This window comes from Aulonocara stuartgranti, assembly GCF_965226115.1.
Source record: "Aulonocara stuartgranti genome assembly, chromosome: 6".
Lineage (NCBI taxonomy): Eukaryota > Metazoa > Chordata > Actinopteri > Cichliformes > Cichlidae > Aulonocara > Aulonocara stuartgranti.
In genome coordinates, this window is record NC_138944.1 from 17017656 (window position 1) to 17043716 (window position 26061).

At 41.6% G+C, this 26061-nt stretch overlaps 1 protein-coding gene across 2 annotated transcripts in view; it reads left to right on the forward strand.

Annotated features, from left to right (window-relative positions):
* Positions 1–21784, forward strand: part of plppr2b (phospholipid phosphatase related 2b) — a 70434-nt gene extending 48650 nt beyond the window's left edge. The window contains exons 4-8 of one of the 2 annotated variants that reach the window (XM_082536995.1): positions 12931–13051; positions 14258–14508; positions 16515–16691; positions 17780–17926; positions 19782–21784. In XM_082536995.1, the coding sequence (XP_082393121.1) occupies positions 12931–13051; positions 14258–14508; positions 16515–16691; positions 17780–17926; positions 19782–19814 (729 nt within the window). In that variant the 3' untranslated portion in view covers positions 19815–21784. The remainder of the gene's footprint in view (positions 1–12930; positions 13052–14257; positions 14509–16514; positions 16692–17779; positions 17927–19781) is intronic. The other variant, XM_082536994.1, reaches the window with a different exon arrangement.
* The last annotated feature ends 4277 nt before the right edge of the window (positions 21785–26061 follow it).

A 26061-nucleotide genomic window follows, 5' to 3' on the forward strand; every position in this document is an offset into this window, starting at 1 on the left:
TGCAAACAAAGTTATTTGCATCCATTTACCTTTTACCTCAATTTTTTAAATAACCATTTCAAACTATTTACAGAACAAATCAGCTGTTCTGCATTAAATAAGATGCCACACAAATTATTTGTGCCACTCCAAAAAAATCATTTCTGTCCACTATGAAGGAGAACATCACAGCCTGATATCTGCAGGTCTGACAGCAGCAGGCGTATCACTCCTGTTTCTACCTGGAGACAGCAGTTGCCTCATTGTTCTGACACACAACACAAAACTATCCACAACACTACACACTAACTACACAAGACAACGCATTAACTACACACTCCAAACACGCTAAACACAAATCTCTCACATCTCAAAACTCGCTCTCTCTCTTTTTCTGCTGTCTCTCCCTCTCTCTCTCTCTCCGTCACTCCTAAAACGTCCCCTGTTGTGTTTTTTTCTCTCTCATAAGCACAGATTGCTTGCTAGCGCTGTCCTTAGACAGTAAACGCGACTAAGCTTTGAGGGAAAAACCAGAGTCATTTGTATCATGACTCTGGTTTTGACTCTATCTACACAATTTGAAAGCTGGTATATATCACCTTGTTGCTTTGTCTTTAAGTGGTCATGTGACTGGCTTACCACAACTACTTTACTCTTCCTCACTCAAACAGCAGCACTCATGTGATTGTATGTATATAAGATGCGGTAAGCTGAACACAGCTTCAACCTTCTGTTTGTTGAAAAACAGTAACGGACCACATTTTCTCAGACAGTCTCGGTCGTTGTGTCCTTGGGCAAGGCACTTCACCAGTTGCCCACTGGTGGTGGTCAGAGGGCCTGGTGGCGCCAGTGTCCGGCAGCCTCGCCTCTGTCAGTGCGCCCCAGGGCGGCTGTGGCTACACTGTAGCTTACCATCACCAGTGTGTGAATGTGTGTGTGAATGGGTGGATGATTGTGTATAGTGTAAAGCGCTTTGGGGTCCTTAGGACCAAGTAAAGCGCTATACAAATACAGACCATTTACCATTTACATTACACCCAAAACTGGTCACAGAGAGCCCAAAACGCCAATTAACATCAACTCAGCCTCTTGATTTTGTTCCCTCACTTTGAGCGAACACATTCATGTTCTCATTCCTGTGCCACCTCTGTTTCCCTGGATGTCCTTATAACTTTTTCAACCTCTAGTTGTCAGGGCTGCACATCAAAGACTCCACAGCTACTCCCTGACTCGCAAAGTCACACTAACGGGTTTTGCTGTACACAGACACCTACACATTTGTGCACAACACATGAATAAATGTGCCTATTTTCTCAACAAAGAAGGTTGTTTGGTCTCTGTGACAGGAGAGGGCAATTTGTGACACTCATTCATCATTTCTCTTTTTAGTGCCCCTCTCTGCTACCCCATGTTCTGCCCTCCACTATCTCCGTGTCGTCTCATTCCCACACCCTGTTGCGTTATCTCTCTTCAGGTATTTTTCACACAAATGCCTGCCTGTATCCTGCCATCTCCTCTCACTACCTGAGAACGCTTTTATCCCTCCCTGAATAGTCCTACAAAAAAATAAATATGGCCTAAAAAACACAGCAACTGCCTCCAGAAAACAGCCAACATCTGCTCAAAACTAACTGACTGCCAAGTCAGATTTTCACATTGCTTCAGTGGATTTTCAGTCCACCAAGACTGTGCGAATTAAAGTTAATGTTGGCAGGACTCAGACACCTGTCTCGTGTACTTGTGTTTTCATACTGTTACAGCCTAGCCTTGCTCATTTGGAGTCTCCTAAATCAAATCAAATCAGTGCATGTCGGAATTTGTTATACTATATCCCACTTTTGCATGAATACATATGGTATGTGTTGCCTCAAAAATACCTTTCAGATAGACCTCATGATGGCTTTGAAAGCAACCCATAAACAATCAGATTGATTTTCAATCAACATAATGGCACCAGACACCTAAAGCATGGAAAGCAGGTTATATTTTGCTTTGGGCTGCATGCTGGCAGTCTGGCAGCTCCCATCCACATTGTTCTGATCTTAACAAATTCATTGAACCTCACAAATACTTTCAAATTACCCAACGATGCTTAGCACCATTAGAGTCAGATTATTAGCTTGGAATCAGTTGCTTTGTATTTCTGAATGCTGTTTCACCTCATTACCTTCCTCTAAACTGGAACCTCCTCACAAAGCTTGTCACCTGCTTTACTATCTGTTTGTCGGATAATAATATTTCACCCTTTTCATATTTGCACCAACCTTCTTTTTCTCTCTCTCTCTTTTGGCTTGGTTGACCATATGTGTGTGGTTGTGGTTGAGTATTTGCTATTGCTAAAAAGCAGAGATTACGATTGCGATATCTTCTATGGGTTTAATTTGCATTGCTGTAAATGCGAGAGGAATATACTGTTGCTGCTTTAGCAGAGTTTTGAAGTTTCACAGAAATTCTGCTGACATGAAGTTGTTGTCAGAATCAAATCATGCTGACAGAAGATCTTGCTGCTTGATTATAAAGCATTTTCAAGCTTTCTCTATGTATTAATGTCATTTATACTGACAGCAAACTGTGTGTTTTCAGTATACTTTTCCATACATTAACTTTGTTTCAGCTGTTTTTTTTACATTGCAACTGTTCAATTGCATTTTACACACTCAGTACTGGCTGCTATCACTGATACACTGGAAGCCTGGAAATACTTCTGTGTGACAAAAGTTAAATCTAGAGTGTGGTATTGTATGTATGTAAATAAGCATTGGGTATGTGCCAATCCTTGCACACAATGTTGAGTAAGTCTATCAGCATCAGATAAATCTCTCTGTATTTATTTATTTTTTTAATAGTGTGCAGTTTTAAATTTTGTGTCTGCAGTTGCATTTCCGATGTGGCGCACCTGCCGAATACTGAGCAACAATTCAACCAAGGATTTTTCTCCATGATGGGCCATCCTGTTCATACAAAGCACCAGACCGCTCATTCTGTAGCTTAGCTCCACTGGTTGATGTAATAAGTGACAGACTAGTTATAAATATCAGTGATATGTTCATCCGTGTCTGTGTGTGTATGCTTTACGGTAGCGTGTATTTTTTCGCCCTAAATGTTCCTACCTTGCAGCGTTTAGCTTTGCTGGTTTAAGAGCCTTTTCTTTTTTTCATTGCTGATATAGAACAAATGCAAGAGCCCATCAGGATATTTGTAAGTGGCCCGACTGTCCATTTCATGGCCACATTCATAGTCTGGCACCCTTTACATCAACAAGTAGTGCTGCAAAATAAGCGGTCTGCTCGTTTGCATGAGCAGCCTGGGATGGAGGCATATTGCTGAATTAATGCTTCAGTGTTCCTGTGGAAGAGAAGCAGGCAGACAGTTGGTTTGTCCATCCATGTCCATCTTTAGTGTTTGCTCACTCTCTCAATTGACTATGCAGCAAGAGATTCGTGCTGACATAGTCGTGTGCAATGTGTGGGTTCTGAAAGAGCTCTGAACTCCTGTTTGCAATGTGAAAGCTGGGCAAGGTGACCGGTCACACCTGGGCAAAACCATCCTCAGAACACAGTGCAATGACCCACCCAGTGCATCTTTTGTTAGCAAGCAAAGACTGGTTTGCCTGAGCTGAAGAGGAAAGGAATCCTATTGGTGGAGAAGGATTAGGGTACGGCACTACCAGATTTTTAGAGCCTATTGTGGAAAAAAAAAAATAGGACTTTTTACTGATACAACAAGTAAAAAAAAGATATTTGTGAGTGAGAATTACAGTCTAAGAGAGAAAGTGATCGACTGCAAGGATAAGCAAAAACATGCACATGTGTTGCACACCACACATTTAAACCTGTGATAATATTATTAATCCTTTATTTATTATTTAAAAATCTCATTTCCAAGAGAGACCTGGCATCACTCTTTCAGTGATTGTTTTTAACGTCGCTCTTAATGATCTGTTATTGTATATTTCTCACATACTGGTACAGAATATTGTATTTGTTTTAATTGTTATGTGGTGCATGTGTTTTTGAATTTTTGCTGCCATGATGCCAGGTCTCTCTTCATTCAGTAAAAGCACAGTACTAGTATATTATCAACAACCAACAACAGGTGCCTATTTACACAGCTAGCAACTACCATTAAAAAAACAACATTAGCATTCATTTGAGGTAATATACTTGGCAATATTAATTCCATTATTCATTCTCTTTTATAACTGTTTAATCTGAAAGCATCCATTAACTACTAAGAGAAATATGTGACTCTGTTAAATGCTGGACTATGTAAACTGAGTGACCTTTTTAACGCTTTTGCAATCCAAAAAAAAAAAAAAAAGTCACACAGCACTTTATTCTGCAGACTTTAAGCACTTTATCTATCACGCACACATGCACGAACATCAAACTCATGGATGTATCTGAGGCAGTTTCGTGTGCAGTATCTTGCCTGGGGACTCTACAGAATACATACTGGATGAGCTGGGGATCAAACCACAGATTTACTGATTAGTCAACACCTTGCTGTCTCTCCTGAGCCCATAGCTGCTAACTGTGTGCCTGCTGTTTGTAGCTGAACAGGCTGAATATGGGGGATTTTATTTTGTATCGTTGGAAATGTTGGAAAGCTATGACAATGAGACAAATACAAATTAACTCTGTATCACTGAGGGGAGCCCTCTCAAACTGCAAACAATCCCCATGTCTTTTTATTATAAAGTATTTATAAGTGTAGCTTTGATATATGTGCTGTGATAATAAGGTACTGTATATTACTATGTTTCAAACATACCTTGTTCAACAAAATTAAGTTAATACTTGATCATCACAGTGTTACACAAAACTTCATGGATGTCAGTCTGTTCAGTTAGGAAGCAGAAACCATTGTGAATCCATTTTATTTCCTCCCAGTGCAAATGAAAGTGACTGGACAAGCAACAAGACAACCAAAAAGGAAGTGGTTTAGCAGGAGATGTGCCATTACATGAGTAGAGCTGGGGTGACAGAGTGGTAGTAGGACCAGTTTCTGCTCCTTTGTGCGAGGAAGAAGAGGAGGCACAAAATTGCTTCCAGCAGGTTACTAATGTGCATGTTCCTAATCAGACTCTGAGAAATAGTCTTTATGAGGGTGGCTAACAAGTGCTAACATCCTTAGTGGGTCCTGTGCTCACACTCAATCAGCATTCGCCAGAAAATCCCAACACTGGTAAGTCTGCTGTGGTGCTCTGTCCTTGTGTTACAGCATGTGTCCTGATAAAACTGCCACACTCTTGAGACTGTGCTGCAACAGTAGCAAACCTTCTTGCAATGCCACATATTGATGTACAGTCCTGGTGGAGCTGGACTACCTACTGATTACTATGAAGAGACTTCTTTGTTAAAAGCTGGGGAAAACCAAGACTACTTTTTAAAATTTCCGTTCAGAAGTTTCACTGTGATTAAAGTCGGGGTTTTGTGGAGCAGCAGGAAGTTACTTTTAGTGAGGTCGGTGTGGGGGAAAAGGATTGAAACCACATAATTCTGATGACAGCAGGAGACATGTAGGGGATAACAATTCAGTTGGAAACCTTCCTGTGAATGTCAGTGTGAACACAGCTTTGGAGTAGCGGGAAAAAATTAATGATAATGGAGTGGATATGGCAACCACTTCCCTAATTGGTGTGCAGTCTTGATTTTCTCACAGTGAGAATTAGGGGGAGGAAAAACATGGCAGAGGAAGGGGTAACAAGCCCATTCAGTTGTTAGCTGTAGCTGCAGCTTTGTATGAAACACCACACTTCCTAAAGCACCGAACATTGCACTGCTATCACATCAGAAATGAATATTTTATTTAAACGTAAACCTTCAAATACATGCTTCAACAAGTGTCCTCCACTCTGTCTTCCCAATTCCTGAATTGTTTTTGTTCCTGTGCAATCTGAAAAGCTATGTAATGTTTTAAAAAAAATATAGAGGTGGGTCTGTAAATTTTCTGAGGCATATACTGACAAATCAGTATTCATTAAGTAACACTGTTTGTGTAACCTCGGTATGCTGTCTGAGGAAGCTGTGCACGATTAATATTCCCTCAGTAATTACACAAAATGTCATTTGCTGTTAGAAATAAGAAAGAATTAAACCAGGTGGTTGTTTGAGTGGAAATTTGTATAGTCTTAATTAGGATATTTGTTTGTGCATCTTCACTAAGTATTCAGTTGTGAGGTGGATTGTCTTGAACAGATTTAGTTGTCCTCTTACCAGAAATGATGGTTGTGCTAGTTTCTGCAGTTTGTGAGCATTTGTGAAGTTAGAACTGGATTCTTCTGAAATGAAGATGACAATTTAACATTAATGAATAAGAAAAAAAACATGCGTAACATCAGTGGCTAAACAGAAAATGCCAGCTGGAGGCGTGGATGGATATTTATTGTGTTACACTAGATTCCAGCTTGGTGACCTTTAAAGACAACGAAGATGCTATAATTGTGGATGTATTAGTGATTAAGATGATGGTATTCTAATTTATTTAATCCTTTCAGTGACTTGATAGCACCGTGATTTGATCTTTAATTGTAACTACTTGTCCTTATTTATATATTTTAAAAAAAACATCCATCCCTTAGGTTTACCAGCTTATTACTGAATGTCACAAACACACCTTTTAGAACAGGTTTCTGGAGGTCTGAATGTGCACAACACATGTGATGTTCTGTGAGCCAGCACAACCACCTTCACTGTTGTTTTTTACAGTTAGCTCAGTGTTACATGCTCTTTCCTTTGTATTTGTTTCCTCTATCCACTTTTCCTCTTTTCTGTTCCTCTCCCTTACTTATCTCTTCTTTCTTTCTCATGGCATGATTGATGGCTGGGATGGCGGTCCTGGAAGTCTGTTTTTCTGCAGCTGTACTTGTTAGTTTCATTTTCTTTCTTCAGGGCAGGAGTTTCTGGGTCCAAGACCCCATTGTTTCTCTGGCCCAAACCCATTTCACCTTGTTTTTTTTTTTCTTTTTTACGCTCTTTCTCTCTCCATTTAAATAAAAGAAGTTTTTTGGTCATGGAGATAAGTTGATGGCCGTAACAGCTGCTGTGTCCTGCTTCTACACGCTGAAAGTTTTTGCAACATTGTCAAGATGGCAACCATTAAAGATTAGAAATGTATACTGCACCACTCCACCATTTGCATTCTCATAGAGTACTTAATGTAGCCATATAATTGTCAGCGCAAATGCGCGTAGGCACTTAATGGTGTGAGCATAAGTATGGAATTATGAGATTCGAGACACAGTGTGTGTGTAATATGTACAAATAGGGATGCAGCTGTCTTCTGTGGGTTTTGCTGAAGTTTAAAAATGGCCAAATAACGCGCTGCACCCAATTAGCGCATGCTGTTCTTTATAAGGTCTGTGTGACGCTGCTTACACATCCTGCTGCCCTGCAGAGATGTCTTCCTTTTTGTGGTCGTGCTAGTGGCAGCCAGAGCACTCGTAAACCACACACGTGGCATGCTTCCTTGATTTGTTATAAAAACAAAAGCAAACAAAAGAAAATCTTTTTTGCACTCCACACTAGAAAGAAAGCTGCTAAAACTAATTTGAGAATTGTAGATTGAGCCTCTTGATAGTTTTAATTATGTTGTTATAGACCTCTTTAATCTGTAATCTCAGCTTCACAATGATTATTTGCCAGCACCATTTGCAAGTCTCTTTGCCTCCTGCCTTGTTGGCTGCTAGCTACTGCATCTATCATCAGTGGTGCTGTCTCCTCCGGTCTTCTACATATTCTCCCCACACTCACTTCACACAGCCAAGTCACAGGAATACATTAGAAGAGTTTTATCATGATCCTACTGTAGAAACACTACAAAGGTAGTTCCTTGTGATGGCTTAAATCTTTGTATTGCCTTGCAACCTAAATAATTACCTCACTACACATGTTCCTGTCAGACAGATGCTCTCTTTCAGTTTTATAGCAACGCCCAAGTTCAGTTCAGAGAATCAAAGAAAGACTGCTTTCATTTCCTCCTCTCTAAAGCTCTGCCACGGCCTCTGTGGATTCTGACCATATGTTTTAAACCAAATACAAGAAAGCCTTTCCTTTGTAGTGTTGCTTTCTCAGTGAAACTCACTGTGATCCAAGTTTTACGACCACCAACAGAGGCTTGATAGAGCTTTTTAAGTTTGGGCATCAGGCTGAAATTTACATGTAACTGCTTTACCTGTTATATTGTATTTCTTCATGTGGAAAAAAAGAGTTTTATATATCAAGTCAACATCTCTGCCTCAGTAAAATGACAAGAAGCTTGCACTATGAGACAGGTGGGTGTCACCTAAATCTCTGCAGGAGACATCGCAGGATAGGATGAATGATGGCCCTGATGAGAAGCATGAACAGAGACTTTGCCTCCTCCTGTGTCTTATGTTTTACGGAGTCGTGGCTCAGTGAGGACATCCCGGACTGCGCGCTCAAGCCTGAGGGCTTTCATCTGCTGCGCGCGGACCGGCAGGCCGCTCTCTCCGGTAAAACCAAAGGTGGAGGTGTCTGCTTCTACATCAATAGTGGCTGGTGCACAGATGTAACAGTGATTGCTCAGCACTGCTCTCCCTCTCTGGAATATCTTTTTATTCACTGCAAACCGTTTTATTCTCCGCGGGAGTTTGCTTCATTCATCCTGGCCGCTGTTTACATCCCGCCAGACGCGGATGCGCAAGCAGCTCAGTGCGCACTCGCAGAGCAGATTCTCCACACGGAGCGGACATACCCGGACTCTCTCATCATTGCTCTTGGGGACTTTAACAAAGCCAATCTGAGCCATGAGCTTCCGAAATACAAGCAGTATATTAAATGCCCGACCAGAGAGGAGAGGACATTGGACCACTGCTACAGCACGATCAGCGGGGCCTATCGCGCGGTGCCGCGCGCTTCACTCGGACTTTCTGACCACGTCATGATCCACCTGATCCCCACGCACAGACAGAGGCTGAAGCTCTCCAAACCTGTCGTGAGGACCAAAAAACTGTGGAGCAACGAGGCTGTGGAGGAGCTTCGCACGTGTTTGGAGACCACAGACTGGGACACAATGAAGGCTGCTTCTAACAGCTTGGACGAGTTTACGGACACTGTCACCTCCTATATCCACTTCTGTGAGGCATTGTGCCATCACGCACCAGGGTGAGTTATAACAATGACAAACCCTGGTTTACTCCTAAACTCAAAAAGCTGTGGCTGGAAAAGAGTAAGGCGTTCAGAAGCGGAGACAGGGACTGCTACAGAGAGGCCAAGTACAGGTTCACTAAAGAAGTGGACATTGCTAAACATCAGCACTCTGAGAAGATGCAGCAGCAGATCTCAGAGAATGACTCGGCCTCTGTGTGGAAAGGTTTTAGGAATATTACAAACTACAAGCCTAAAACCCCCCACTCCACTGATGACTTGCTCTTAGCCAACACCCTCAACGACTTCTACTGTCGTTTTGACGAGCCATCAGGCAGCCTTCACACCTCCAACGACCCCAACAATAGAAGCACTTTGGACACTCATTCCCCCACCTCTCCCCCCTCCATAGAGCCATCACCACCTTCAAACTGTTCACCTGCAACACCCGCCCCCTCACCCCACACAAAAGAGGATTTCACACCACCTCCTCCGACCACAACTCTTCATATTCATGAAGCAGATGTGAGGAAGCAGTTTAGGAGTCTGAATGCTCAGAAAGCTCCCGGCTCAGACGGTGTGTCTCCTGCCACCCTCAGACACTGTGCAAACGAGCTGGCCCCAGTGTTTTCTGGCATCTTCAACTCCTCACTGCAGGCATGTCATGTGCCTGCCTGCTTCAAGTCCTCTACCATAATCCCTGTCCCCAAGAAACCTAGGATCACTGGACTAAATGACTACAGACCCGTGGCTCTGACATCTGTGGTCATGAAGTCATTTGAGCGCCTAGTTCTCTCCCATCTCAAGACCCTCACGGCCCCCCTCCTGGACCCCCTGCAGTTTGCATATAGAGCCAACAGGTCTGTAGATGACGCCATCAACATGGCCCTACACTTCATCCTGCAGCATCTGGACTCCCCAGGAACCTACGCCAGGATCCTGTTTGTGGACTTCAGCTCTGCCTTCAACACCATCCTTCCAGACCATCTCCGAGGCAAGCTTTCCCAGATGAATGTGCCTGATCCCATCTGCCGGTGGATCACTGACTTCCTGACGGACAGGAAGCAGCACGTGAGGCTGGGAAAGAATGTCTCGGACTCCCGGACCATCAGCACCGGCTCCCCTCAGGGCTGTGTTCTTTCTCCTCTGCTCTTCTCCCTGTACACCAACTGCTGCACCTCCACCCACCAGTCTGTCAAGCTAATCAAGTTCGCAGATGACACCACCGTCATTGGGCTCATCTCGGACGGGGACGAGTCTGCCTACAGGAGGGAGGTTGAACGTCTGGTGTCTTGGTGCAGCCACAACAACCTGGTGCTGAATGCCCAGAAGACAGTGGAGATTATTGTGGACTTCAGGAAGCACACAGCCCCACTCCCCCCCATCATCCTGACTGACACCCCCATCACCTCTGTGGACTCATTCCGCTTCCTGGGTACCACCATCACTCAGGACCTGAAGTGGGAGCCCACCATCACCTCCGTCATCAAGAAAGCCCAGCAGAGGATGTACTTCCTGAGGCAGCTGAAGAAATTCAACCTGCCAACACGGACGATGATGCAATTCTACACCGCAATCATCGAGTCCATCCTCACCTCCTCCATCACCGTGTGGTACGCTGGAGCCACTATCAGGGACAAACAGAGACTGCAGCGTGTTGTGCGCTCTGCTGAGAAGGTGATTGGCTGCAGACTCCCATCTCTGCAGGACCTGTACACCTCCAGGACACTGCGGCGTGCAGCCCGGATCTCAGCTGACCCTTCTCACCCTGGACACAGTCTGTTTGACCTGCTCCCCTCAGGCAGGAGGCTCCGGTCCATTCGCACCAGAACCTCTCGCCACAAGAACAGTTTCTTCCCCTCTGCTGTTGGACACATGAACAATAACCACATGACTGACCCCGCCACTAACACATGACCCTACGCTGTGTCACTGCATCATTTCATGTTTGGCACTGATCACCACCTGCACTCATGTATATATCTTTCTACGTAGCACTCATAATTCTTATTCTCATGTATATATCTCATGTATATCTCATGCACATATCTTTCTTTCTACATAGCACTTTAATTCTTATTGTCTGCACTGAAGCACCGCAGCAATTTCCTAATGTTGTAAACCTCAACATCTGGCAATAAACCCATTCTGATTCTGATTCTGATGAGTACAAGTCTCTGCCTGAAAGCAACACAACAGGGTGAAATCTGCCATGTGCACGCATACATGTCAAGTCAGTGCACAAGAGCAGCTAGAGAAAATCCGGACCCAAAGAATGACCGTAACACACTTACATACATAACAAAACTTTATAAATAAATAAATACTGAATAAATGTGTCATACAGCCATCACGTCCACAGAAATGATGTGCACATAAGGTCAGTAACTGACAGCAGCTCCATTCTGACACATAGCTCTACCTACCCACACCTGTCACTCACTCTAGCATCAGTACCAGTACTCAGTTCTGAAAAATCAAAACTTTATCGTCCATCCTGAGACAGATTTATCTTACGATACTTGTTTTAAAAGATTTTTTTAATTCCTTATCTATTATTCATCTATTATTCAGTCACACGCCAGCTCTTCTGATGTAGATCCAGGATCACTTGCACTTAGCACTATACAATATACTATCATTAAATGGATTTCCTCGATAGCTCAGAGGGACGGGATGGCAAACATTAGGACTGCTTTGAAAGGGAAAAATTTCCACTAAGAAGAAAAATTCCTGGGACTAGAACTCTCTTCAGGCAAAATGAATTTACACTTTTTGCTGAATTAATCTCGATAAATAGTTAGAACTCTGTAGTAGGTCGTCTTCATTTTCATGCTAAACTTTGAAGGTGATCGCAGGGATGCAGGAGCAACACTCTCAACCTGCACACCCCTGCTGCATAGCTTTGCGGCACTCAGGTGACATTATGCTGCAAACAGATAATTTATGGTGGCACACACGCTACTACATGTCACACCGAGTCCTCTATTGGTAATTCTTACTCCGTAACACAAACCCCAGCCTTCATCTGCCACACTAAGGGCAATGAGCTTTAGTGCATTAGCATCGTCCCACGCTTTTGGCCCTGGGCCACGCATATTGTATGAGCAGGCAACCTACATATACCCATGCTTCTGTCAGCGGAGGTCCCCTGATAAGACAGGTTCAGTGTGCAGAGTTTAATGGTGTCCTGGAGTGTGTATTATAGTGTTTAGTCAATTTATTCTCCTGTCAAAAGAGATCAAGGTCCTGCTGCTTTGACTTAAAAGTGCTTTTCAAACAGCTGCCAGATGCTCTGGGTGTGCGCTCTTCAAATGAGTTTTGGAATGTAAAAATACTGATATATATACAGTGATGGGTGATAGGGTGCAATCAGTGTGAGCTAAAGCGTTTGCTCATAGATTTTAAGCATTTCAAGAAAGTCATATAAAATGGGTTTGATTGATCTTATCTTTCAGACCGAGCTTGTTAACTTGTGTGACATAACCAGTCCATCCATGATTTTATGGAGTTGCAGTAAAATCTGAGCGGAAAAACCGGATAGACGCTGGCAAACAAACTTTCGCTGATGACAAGGAATGGGAGGTGTTGGTGTCGGGATTTACTAGCAGCATAAAATCAGCCAAATGATGAGGGGAAATTTTAATCAAGGCTGTGGGAGAAACAGTCATGAATAATTTTGGCTTTGCACCATGTTTAACTGACAGAATATTCATCGAGGCTGATCAATACTTAAGCGCACAGTTTAAGCTTTCTGTTTGACAAAAATGTTTGTGGTCTCTCTCTCTTGGTGTGTGTGTGTGTGTGTGTGTGTGTGTGTGTGTGTGTGTGTGTGTCCCAGATTCTTATCGGGGAGGTGACCAGTTTTTTTGTGAAGACAGAAGGCGCTCAGGAGAAGACCATAGTGACGGCTGACTGCTGTTACTTCAACCCTCTCCTCCGTAGGATCGTACGTTTTCTGGGTCAGTCACAGTCTTAAAGATCAGAGCTTCTTCTGCTTTAACTAATAAATCCTCTCTTCTCTGGGGTGCAGCCTCATTAAGGCTCACACCACTACATCTCTATCTTACAGTATGTAGACTAAACACAAAAAGCCCTTGTCCTTAACATGAGTCTCCTGTGGACGCATTTTCGTTAGCCTTATTTTTATGTCCCATTCTGTTGATGCTCTGTGATCTTTTTCACCACATCTGTATGACAGACTGAGGTTCTGAAGCATAAAAGCAAAGACTGCTTCTGTCTAGTCATTTGTTGCACACTTGAATTAAAATGAATTGAAACCAGTGTGGCTTTGTGAGTTCGCCTTTACTGCATCTGCAAATATATACATGGACATAGCACAGCGTTCCACACTTTTGCAGTCTCACATAACGCTTATAGGCGCACTGCCTTATGGGTAGTGTTTAAACTCAAACCACTAATATTTCTTACAGTGGAACAATGAAATAAACATAAACAAAAGATAGTGTGATCCACCAGTCTATATCTGCTGTGATTACAGCCCGGTACAGGTATAAATCCACAAAAGTGCCACGAGGTTTCCGCACAAACTAATGAATTAGATCTAGCTGCTAATCGTTAGCATCACGGCTAATTCACATCGCTACCAATAACTTATACACTAATAACACATAGTGGGGATTAACGGCCAACTTTCCCACATTCTCTGCAACCCCGTGGACTCATCTGTAGATACATTTTAAGTTATTTACCATCTTGTATCTGCTTACCTGCAAATATATACATGGACATAGCACAGCGTTCCACACTTTTGCAGTCTCACATAACGCTTATAGGCGCACTGCCTTATGGGTAGTGGCTGGCTTCTTTACTCCCGCTAGAGCTGCTCATTTTAGGGGATACTCCCTCTTGTGGTGTAACGGAGGAATAACTACGCTTCCTGCACTATGTCATTTTTGGAGACTGGGGCACACATTATTTTACCACAATCAAAGAAAATACAGATTTGAACAATCAGACCATTTAACTAACTACAATATTGTCACTAAAGATTATGGGGGGTGTCTTGTTTTGTCCACAATGTCTTTCTTGTCCTTACACATTTGGTGCGAAACACATAAAATCAACAATAACAGCTGAAATCCCAGGAGAGTGCTTGTTTTCTTGTACACACTCCCTCACTTTCACTCTGTCTGTCTTTCGCTCAGGTGTGTACTCTTTCGGCCTCTTTACCACCACCATCTTTGCCAATGCCGGTCAGGTGGTGACAGGAAACCAGACGCCTCATTTCCTATCTGCCTGTAAGCCAAACTACACAGCTCTGGGCTGCCAGTCTCCACTGCAGTACATCGCAGAGCACCGAGCCTGCACAGGAAACCCGTATCTGGTGGTGTCCGCCCGCAAATCCTTCCCCTCCAAAGATGCAGCGCTCAGCTTCTACTCAGCCATCTACACGGTGGTAGGAGACTTTCTTTTTTGAGTCTGGGTGAAGGGAGATGCACCGGATGAGATGACTGATGATCTGGTTTTACTTTATGAAGAGTCTTTAGAAGAGCTGTAACACACAACAAAGCACCAGAAAAGTTTCTGATAAGTGGCTTAAAGTAGACTAATATTGTTTATATTGTTTAACATTTTTACTATTATTCAAGTCTAGCTAATGCTGAGAGCTGAGTTATCAGCTGCTGAGCTTGGCAAGCAAGGTGCATCCACAGACTGTACAGGTGAATTGCACAGACACATACACCTCCCAATTTGTGCCAGAAGAAATATAAATGAAATACTATAATTTTACTCATCAAATTTGGAGTATAGGTTACTTGGACTGGCTGTGCAATTAATCATACATATCTGTCAAATAATTACAGTAAAAATGCTTCAAAAGGAAGTGAAATGAAAACATGGCTGGTTTCAGATAGCTGACGTAAACACTAGCACGCAGCTGGAGCCCTCAGCCACCTGTAATTCAACAGTCTGTAATTTAAAAAACTAATAATAGAATAGACTACCCCCATATATTTGTATATGTATAGATGTCCAAACAGGTTTTTGTACCAGGTTGAAAACATGGTTATTTTTTCCACTGTTAAGTATTTTTCAGCTGCTTGGATCTGACACACACTAAATCCTGGCAGCACATCAACCCTACTCTCCGCCTACACTGGCTCCCAATAGAGTGCACTGATATAAATATGAGATCTTCTACAAGTCCCTCCACAGTCTTGGCCCTATGTACCTCTATGAACTGATCTTCATCCCGTGACAACCACCTCCACCCTTCCTTCCTTTCAACCTGTTTGTGTGGCTGGTCTTAACCACAGGCACTGGAGGGCTGGTGTGGCTTGTTTCCCATCAGTGACACTGAAAAGAATGAAAGGTTCACATGCTGCAGAACTCCAGTTTTCTGATTTATTGCATCTAGAAGTGATGTTTTGAGCACACCAGCGTTCTATGAAATGCCTCTGAGCTCAGTTGCTGGGTGGCTCTGTGGTTTGGATTTTTACACTAAACAACACTGCATGAACCATTTCTTTACCCATGCTCTAACTTACACCGCTGATTGTACTGACTACATCCATTATAGTTAGTTAAAGTTCTTTTCTTCTTTAAAATAAACTGTATTTAAATTGGCATTTGTGTGCATCTTCCTTTTCGTCATGGCCATGTGGCTCTATACACCATCCCAGAGTCACTTGCTCCTCAAACACGAGGCAGCCGTCCATTTCCATCTCCACGTTGGAGATCCTGGGGTACAGAATCATATGTGTCGGGATTCAAACACTAGCCAATGCTACCACTTTACATCAGTTATGACAAATATAAGGTTAAGCCTGGTAGTTCTTTCAACCACATTTTAAGGTATGTGCACAAATAAAAAACAGAAGTAAAATTCCCGATTATCCCTAGATAAATCTACATTTTACGAACATACTGAAATAAACAGCTTGAACACAGTCTTTATATTAATATTATATATTTTATAGAGCATAGCAAACCGAAAATCATCTTTTCTTAAAACAATCCCTCTGCAAACTGGCAAGTTTTATACCTGACTTTCAAAGTTTTGAATATTCAGAATTAAAATATGTTCATGTAAGAGATTATAAAGTAAAAAACGTTCACTTAACTAAGTTGGACAAAAAGAATGCACACCCTTCTGCCTCTTTTCTCTGGAATTACATTAACTTGCTCCTGTCATTTTAGAACCTTTAAACCAGCTGCGGTGGTTTTATTATGCTGCTTTCCCTGCGGATAAACCACTCAGCTGTTCAAAAATCCCTGCAGAGTGCGGCCTCTTTTGGTTTACTCAAGCTGTTTGAACTATTAAGCTAGTCAGTGTCTAGAATATTTTGCATTATCTCAGCTTGCTGCTTGAGCTTTCAACACATTGTTCAACTCTTTGCTTTGTTAAGATAACATAGCATTTTAAAAATGTACCTAATTCAGTATATTACTGCTTTCCAGATGTATGTGACTCTGGTGTTCAGGACAAAAGGGACCCGCCTGATGAAGCCCACATTATGCTTGGTGCTGCTGTCTCTGGCTGTGCTGGTTGGGGTGGTGAGGGTGACTGAACACAGGAACCACTGGAACGATGTTCTGGCTGGATTCGTAACGGGTGGTGCCATTGCTGCCTTTCTGGTAAGAAGGAGAAAGGGAGGGAGGAAACACTGAGAGGGGTAGTAAAAGAAAGTAGGGTGAAAGAGGCGATAGATCATAGCCTATTTATACACCTCCAGATAGGAACACAGTCACCTTATATGCTGTCAGTTGCTATAAGCTGCCTACAGCTGCTTCTATCTCTGCAAGCTGCTCAGCAACCCGCCTACATCCTCCACCCTCCTTATTTTCATTCTGTGCCTGACTTAATCAATGCCACGTCTGCTGCCATCGTGCCTGCTCTGTTCTGTAGCCATCAGGCCTTGCTGTCAAATATAAATTACTGTCAATGGACATCACAATCTTCTCTGACTAAACTGACTGAATGTTCTGTTAATATTTGTATTCTTGTATTTAAATGTGTGATTTAAAGGTAGAATTTTAATTCACATTTATTGTATTTCCATTTTACAGTTACAGAGAACAACCGTTGCAAAAATAAATGAATAACATAACCAGCGTGCTTTTCGTATGTCACTGTCCTTTGTCTGTTTGCATTTTAGTTTCATTTTCTTGTCATTCTCGAGTTTACATGCTGTTTTTGTGGATGTCGTACTTTCTGAGCCTTCACCATCATAAAAACTCAAACTGTGATCTGTTCCACTCCATTTTCTGTGTGTGGGACATGTTGAAGGGAGAAATGTGGTAAAATACGGTTACAGGAATGATGGTGGGAGGATTTACTGATGATTAAGGCTACAAAAAGGATGCACTTCCATACATGACTGTAAAAGAAAAAAAAAGCGTGGACTAAACAGAGTCTTTTATATTGATAATTCAAATAATGTCATTTAGTGTTGGACCTCTTGACCCAAAGTATCAGTATTAACTTCAAAGATCAAAGTCATTTCTGGTGTGTGTCCCTAAGAATATAAATTTCTTTCCATGCCTCCCCGCAAAATTCATTGCCTATCCCTCTTTCTTTTATCTCAGTCTCTCCCACTTCACTATCTGTTTCCATGCACACTTCAGCATTTCATGCAGCAGAAAATCATCCATCTCTATAGTGGAGTAGAGAGAATTTCTCCCTTCCTTTTCCCTTTACACCTTTTTTGTCTGCTCTCTACCAGGTGTCATGTGTGATCAACAATTTCAGGCCAACCCAGATAGCAGCGTCGACTCCTCCACCTCCTCAGCGCTCAGAGCCCCCCGTTGGGCTGCCTCTTCTCAGCCTGCCCCGCGTGGAGAGTCCACTTGAAAAGTTAAGTGGCCTCCAGGTAAGGGGTGGGGGAAACGAAATGTACCAAAGCAATCAAAACAATGTTTTAAATGTGCATGTACTTGTTTTTTTATCGAAATGTTTGGGCATTTTCATTCCATGACAAATCAGTGAGTACATCCAACCTGACCTCCTCAGAATCAGCTGTAGTGTCTTTAGAAAAACTATATAAATTTTTAACATTATAGAAAAAAAAAACTTGACATATTACAGGCCATCATATTACATATTTTCCAGTGTTTGTGATCTTTTTTTGAGCTTCAGATCAATTTTACACCCACTTTGAGTGCTACAGTCTAAACCCAGATCTTATCTATTGCTATGCATGTTTTCTCTTATTTCTATAACCAGCTTTGAGCGTCAATATCATGGGATGTAGTCTGTAATGTAGAAGAACAGAAAAAAAAGCATTTACTTTTAAGGGTCATATCCACAAGTGATCGAGGTGGCTGGTCACAACAAGTAGAATATAAAAGGTCTTTTGTTTTGATGCCAGGTTCATTTTCCAGCTCTGATTCCTTTGTGTTGAAATCCTTTACTAATCATTACTAACAACTAACCATTTTTTTTTAATTGAACATCCATTTCCTTCAGAATAGCCTTAATGCTTCATCGCATAGATTCAACAAAGTGCTGGAAACACAGTTGCTGCAGATTTTTACTTGGCTGCACATCCACATCCTGAATCTCCCATTCCCCACATCCCTAAGGTGCTTTATTGGATTGAGATCTGGTAACTATGGAGACCATTGGAGTACGGTGATGTCATTGTCATGTTCAACCCATCAGAACATAGCTGCTCGGCTCACAAAGGAATAGACGTGGTCAGCAACAATACTCAGGCAGGCTGTGGTAGTGAAACAATGCTCAATTGGTTCTAAGGGAGCCAAAGACTGCCAAGAAAATACTCCCCAAACCATTACACCAGCAGTCTGAACTGTTGATCAAAGGCAGGATGGATCAGTGCTTTCATGTTGTTGATATTTTATTCTGATTCCGTCTGGATGTCGCAGCAGGAATCAAGACTGATAAGACTGGGCAGCATTTTTCCAATCTTCTGTTTCCTGTGCAATTTATAGGAGTTGCACACACCAGGTGATCTTCTGCTGCTGTGGCTGATCTGCTTTGAGGTTTAACATGTGTTCAGATATGCTCTTCTGCATAGCTTGGATGTGATTAATGGTTATTAAAGTTACTCTTTACTTTCTATTACCTCGAAGCAGTCTGACTATACTTCAGGATGTCAGCGTGACCATGTGTACATGGATCTAAATGGACCCAATTATTGCTATGTGATTAAATATTTGCATTATTAAACAATTGAACAGATGTACCAGTGACTGCCAGTGATTGTATGTGCAAAGGTTGGATTGCAATTTGACGTGAATATACAAAAACCATAGTGACAAAACAACACGCACCCAGAGACCTGTGGAATTGATATTTTCATAAAGCATATGTGCAACAAGACAACCTATTAGAGAAAATTTTCATACATCAGTATGAAGGAGCAACTTTGTAAGGCTTTGTTTTTATATACTAAAAAAAAGTCAGCTGATTTGAGGGGTCAGATTTTATGGATCTTTTATGGAATGATCTTCCTGTCTTGTTTGACTCATTATGTCTTAATGTGTACCAGATGCTCTGATCTCTGTCTGATATCCCAGCTTTGTGTGTCCATTCTCTTGTCTAGACATCATCACTGGGCATTTTTTTTTTACTGTTATTATCTCAGTCTAGTCAAGTTCATTTGCCCTTTTCGCTCAAATTGAACTTCCCAAATATTTTACAATGTGTTCTGATATGAATTTTCTCTCTCGTCTTCCCCTCCCTTTCCTGTGTCCTCCCATTAGGCTCCAGGGCTACCGTATTCTGAGATCACATGACCATCAGCCAATCCCGTCCCCCGCCCCTCCCGATGTGCTCCTCCCCTCACGACGTTGCCTCACCAGCGCAGTCTAGACCTGCCCACTGAGTGCCCCCCGCCCTGCCACGCCCACCCTGAAGGACGAAAGCCTCTCAGACGAGTCAAATCCACCCAGGTCTGAAGGTCCACCCGTCACATGAGACAAACCAGCAAAAATCACACACGGCGAGCCTGGCCAAAATTCGCCATCTGCTAAGGACCAGACGGAGACAGAGACCTGCCCTCCTTACCTTGCACTGTCCTGTTTGTCATCCACGGTGGCCTACCTTCTCCTTTGGGTGAAAAAGACCCATTTCATGACTCGCCAAAGCCAGAGCTGTTAAAGCAATACTGTTTCCTGCTTTCTTGTCCAGTTTTTCCACAAAGACTATAAAGACTGTTGGCTGGTGATGACTTGATATTTTAAAAACAACAACAACAACAACAACAACAAAAACAATTAAAAAAACAACTCAGCAGCGCTGAGGGTTTGGGGATCGAAGAAAATCCCGGGCACAAGTGAATTGCCCTCAAGACCATTTTGTAACACTCAGGATGATTAAATAGAAACAAGCAGAGGACAGGAATAAGAACAAAGACCTTTATAATAAGAATACACGTACCATCGAGAGTATTAACATTTTCTTTTGTCCTCAAAGTCAATAAGAGATGCTGTCAAAGAGAAAGCACTTTTGTAAATTATAGCACAGATGAACCGACTCAGTGTTCACGAAACTGTGTTGTATCCTATTTTCTTTTATTTTATATTGTGTGACGTGATAGAAGAGAGATTTATACACACCACAGCTGTGCTCGTGATGCCACGTGTTTTGTGGCATCATTTAATTCATCCTCGAAGTGAACAGCATTTGATTTTCACCAACTTTCCAAATATCCTTATTCCTTTCTATTCAGGTGTGTGTTCTAAATGTACTGTAGGATTAATCTCCATCCTGTGAAACATTATGGAGAGCTCTGTGATTTGACATACTGCCTGTTCCAATGTGAAAGTCTGTAGAAACAAAATCCCTTTTGTCTGTTTCCCTCGTCCCCTTTTTTAACACTTCCATGCATCGTCTTTTATTCCAGAGTACATTCATCTAAATACTGGACACCTGTATGATGTTTCCTACATTTATATCAGCTGGTGTTTCCAAAACTAGTCTGTAATAAGAGTGGTTATGACATCAGTTTGCTGCAGTTCATGCATCTGTCCTGTCTAGTTGTTCCTAGCTCCATCAGTGTTTCCTCTCACCGATTCTCTAACAGTGATGGCACAGACCAGTGTGTAAGACAGAGGTAAGCCCTCTGAGCTGTGTATACTTTTGTACAGAATATAGGTTTTTTTTTACACAGTATATACCACATTATGTTTTATTGTGTGAAAAATGTGAAGCTACCTGAAGCTGTCTTGTATGAACATGAGTAGTAGCCTGATCTAAAGCAGGAATGTAGCACAGCGGAGAAGTGTGTGAAATCTAAAAGCATAAAATTGGGGTGTTTGGCTCACAACTTGCTTGCTTCTGCTCAGTTCAAAAGGACACTCCAGGGAGGGTATACTACTCTACACACTGGGTTATATAAAGAAGACGTTGTTAAGGTTTTATTAAGCGTGTGTGTGCGTGCGTGTGCATATTTGTGTGTATGTTTATAATGAGCACATTGTATGGCAGCATAACTGTTAATTTGGCAATCTGTTTTCTTAAGTTAAACTGTCAAAAGTAGCTGCTATAATTACACACTTGTACATGTGTGTAACTGCAGGCCTTCGAAGGACCCCTGCCAAGGCTTCTTAACAATGCCTGTTATAGCAGGTGCTCATTATAGCTCTGTGATTACCTACGGTGAAACTTTGTAAATAACTGAAGAGATAGAGAATACCATAACTGTCTAAATAATGTTATTTTCATGTTGAAATGTCACTGTTTTGTATTTATTTACCAAAATAAATCACAATTATAACACACCGCTTGGTGAATTACATTTTCTAATTTTCACTTTGTTTGCTACCGTTAATGAGGATATGGATTTTATGTGTTACTCTTTTTTTGTTGCATGGTCTTATTTGAAATACCGGACATTCAGTAGTGGTGCATGCTGCACATGCAAGTGACGGTTTTTGGACAATTTGTTTCAGTTGGGCAGCTAGCAAGAATGGTAAATGGACCGGTTCTTATATAGCACTTTACTACTCTGGCTGAGCACTCAAAGCACTTTATATAACTTGCCATTCACACAAATATTCACTATGCTTTGGTGCTTTTTATATAACTTTAACATACATTCATACTCTGTGTCAAAGAGCAACTTGGGGTTAGTATCTTGCCCCATTACAAGAATTCTGCATGCAGTCTGGATCAAACCACCAACCAACCACCAATTAGTAGATGACCCATTCTAGCCAAACCCAACTACCCCCAGCTACAGCCACCCCTGAGTCCTGGGTTCAAATCCACAGGCGGCTGAGGCTTTTCTGTGTAATTCCACCCACAGTCTAATGACATACACAGGGTTAGGTTTATTAGCAATACTAAACCAGCCATAGGTCTCTCTCTGTGTTAGCGCTGAATCACCTGTCCCAGGTGTACCCTTTACTTGCCCTATTTTAGCCTCCCTGTGACCCTGAATTAGATAGCTGAAGAAAATGGACAAATGGTTTCTGTTAATCTTGACAACAGTGACCAGAAAAATCAACCTCCTCCTTCACTACATCCATGAAGCGTCTCTGTGGTCTTCCTCTTTTCCTCTTCCCTGACAGCACCCTTTATTTTGCTTTTACTTTTTTGGATTTTTAGAGAACAAAGTAAACATACAAAGTGCTAAAGAATAAGAATGTACAAATTTGAAAAATGCAAAAATAACTTCACTGGAACTTAAAGCAATTTCAAATTCAGTGGAAACAATTGAAAACAAGTACACATGGTTTAAAGAAGCAAAACAATACAAATAAATCACACTTATCTCACAGAGTTCTTCGTGCAGGGAATTACACAGTCGTGCTGCTGAGAGTGCACGGGCTTGATCATCTTTAGTGTCCTGACAAGTCTTTGGCATTACTTATAAAGGTCATGTTGGAAGATCTCAGGCAATATTATATGGAGTCAGCAGTTTATGGATGCAGAGCGCATCCACAAACCGACTATGCAGCGATTTAAAAACCAGCAATAATATTTTTTAAACTATTTTAAGACAGTGAAGGTCTACAAGGAAAGTCTTTTGATGCCAGTGTATGTTATGATGGGCGATGCTGGAATAATCAAGTAGTACAGGCTGAAATAAATGAATCTACTATCCCTCCTCTTTACATGTCCAAATCATCTCAACCCATCATGGGACAAATTCAATAAAAACAGCTGCAGTGGTGTGCTGACTTTGCCCCTAAAAGAATTTCTAAAAACTCCTTTTTTCCCCCTGGAAATTATACTAATATCACCATTTTTGCCATTGTGTAATTGTGCCATAGATTTGAATATGAGTGCCATGTCTCTATTATAATGTCTCTGACTGAAATGAACCAGATCCACAGTGGTTATCCAACCACAGGGCACTGCTAGAGGTGTCTAGAGTCAGAACTAGACGGACAGAATATAAGGCTGGTGATTTTAACATTGCAGCTGATTGGTGTTAGACATTTTAAATGAAACACCGGCGTGACTGATTACAAGAATTCTAGCCGGGACAGTGTGACTGTGACCCAGCACGCCACTAGATGGAATTCAATTTCCATTTTTCCTGCTGCTGTATGTCATGACATGCGATGATCTGTGGGAAAGATCTGTCTGTGCTCAGGTTCTGGAGTCATGATCCAGTTTCACACATCTGCACAATACATACTACAAGTACTCAGTGTATTGTACAGCACACCGTTTTGCTATTTCGACACAAAAAGACTTTATATTAGAAATTAGGGCTTGACTCAAACTGTGATCTTAGATTCTCACTACACTTCACAAAAAGGGTTTCTCTTATGTGAAGTGTTCCTGGAGATACCACAACAACCACAATTAGTCTGCATCTGTGATTTCTTCACTCATTTCCTTTTTAGGAAAATAATAAATAAATATAAAATAATAAAATTCTCATCAACATCATATTCTGAAAAGCCGACTCTTACTAATTTTGTCAATTTCACAGTGTAAACACTACAGGGTTTGTTGTAAAGCATGCAGGCAGTAATGGGAAAGTACTGCCCCTTAGTGGTCTTAATTGAACTTCTTGTTTAAGATGTACCAATCAACACATGAAATGTATTTACATATGCACTTGCATTTAATTATCTAACGCGCACTTGGAAGTACATTTGTCTAAATCTGTCTTTATCAATATACTATTAAAATCTGCAGCATTTCGGGATTGCAGCTTTATTCCTTGTGAATCTGCAGAAACGTGGCTCAAAACGTTGAAGCAGATAACTGTGGACACAGGGTGGCACTGTTTACCATGGTTACTGGGAAAGGGAAGCGCAAGAGAGGAGCTTTCAGGACTCACCAGCTTTAATGTTTATGAAATCAAACCCCACATTATGAATGTAAAAATATGCTAAAAGAGAAAATTTTATTTATTTATTTGTTGTGGCTTGAGACCTCTGCTGGCCCGGGAGCAGGCATTATTCGTCAACTAATAAATGCAATGCAATATGGCACAATTACTTTGCAATAAAGACAAAGGCAATTTCTCTCCCTCTCTTTTCTCTCTTTTCCCGCCCCTCTTTGTGTTCCTTTGAGTTTGTGTTTGTCAGTCTTGTTAATAGCAACACAAATACACACATGCACACACACACGCACGCACACACACACGCAAACAGAGAACTCTCTGCACTCTCTCGACAACATTATCTTTTCCGGAAATTGCTTCTCAAGCACAGCCAGAGCCCCATTAGAAAAGAAGAGCGCTACGCTGTAACCTTTTTAAAAAGCCATTAGTGATGCACCTGCTTCTCTCTCTGTTCCTATTTGTCTCTCTTGTTAACACTGACACACGCATACACACACTAACAGACACACACACATTTTCTACATCCTGATTGCCAGCATCCCCATTCCCAATCGTACGAACTGGCTACTGAGCAAAAGCACACATCCACTCCAATTAGAGTATGAATCACTTACATCTTGAAGTTCTGCCTCAGAGTGCAAAACCACTCAATTTAATAATTTACGTGTGCTATTCTAATGACTTGTGACCGTTAAATTAGTGTTTTGGACATGAGTAATTCTCTCTCAAAGCTAGACACTGAGAAAACAGGATGGATATTTTGTAACATGTCAAGCCACTAGAGCTGATATAGGCCATCTGAGATGAATGATGAACTTGATTTGGGTGATTAGAATGTGTTAATATCACTTTAAGTGCAGTCAGAGATAGATCAGCGGTTATGACAGAACATAATGCGCGAGACGTAAACACGCGAACACGAGAAGCACACATATCTGTTAAGATACCTGTGTGAAAGAGAAAGGATTCCACTGATTTTAAACATCAAAATGTTATTAAATGTCTTGGGGAGGAGTACTACAAGTGTAAAAAAGTAAAAAAAAAAAGTAGTATAAAGCCTTTTGTGGTTCCAGAGGGAGCCGTGTGAAGTTTTATAAATTGCCTCAAAGCACTTGGATCTGAAGACAACAAGCTTGAAAATGGAACAAATCTGAGGTGGAGTTAGAAAGAATGAGCTAGCCAGGCTGGGAGAGCAGACTGATGTTACATTAACATCAAAATACATGTGTGAAATCTAATACTGGCTAGTACAGCAGCTCTTCTACATATAGCCTACTACTTTCAGCACATACACACACAAAAGGACAAAAGAAAATTAGCATTTTTATAAATGTAGTGATGCAATTTATCAGAATGCCATGACCATCCACTCAGTTATATAGCAGAGCAATCAACTATAAAAAAAAAATGAAAATGAGGAAGGGTTGTAAAAGTAGAATTTGGTGCAGAGCTATTGCGTTGTATTGTGCTGAGGCTTCAGCTAAATATCTGGACCTGATGCATGGATTTTGATCTGGATTTTTTTTTTTTTACCTGTTCATCGTGAGTGAGACAGTTTTAAAGAAGTGCAAATGTAATTACACCATTAAACCTTCTGAGGAAAAAAAATGAAAAATGTAAAACATATCTGGCTCTCACCCGAGACCAAACTGCTCATAGGCATTCAATTTATGTATTAAAGGGTCATGTATGACTGACTGCGCTTCTATGTGTGCGTTTCCTTGAGTACGTTC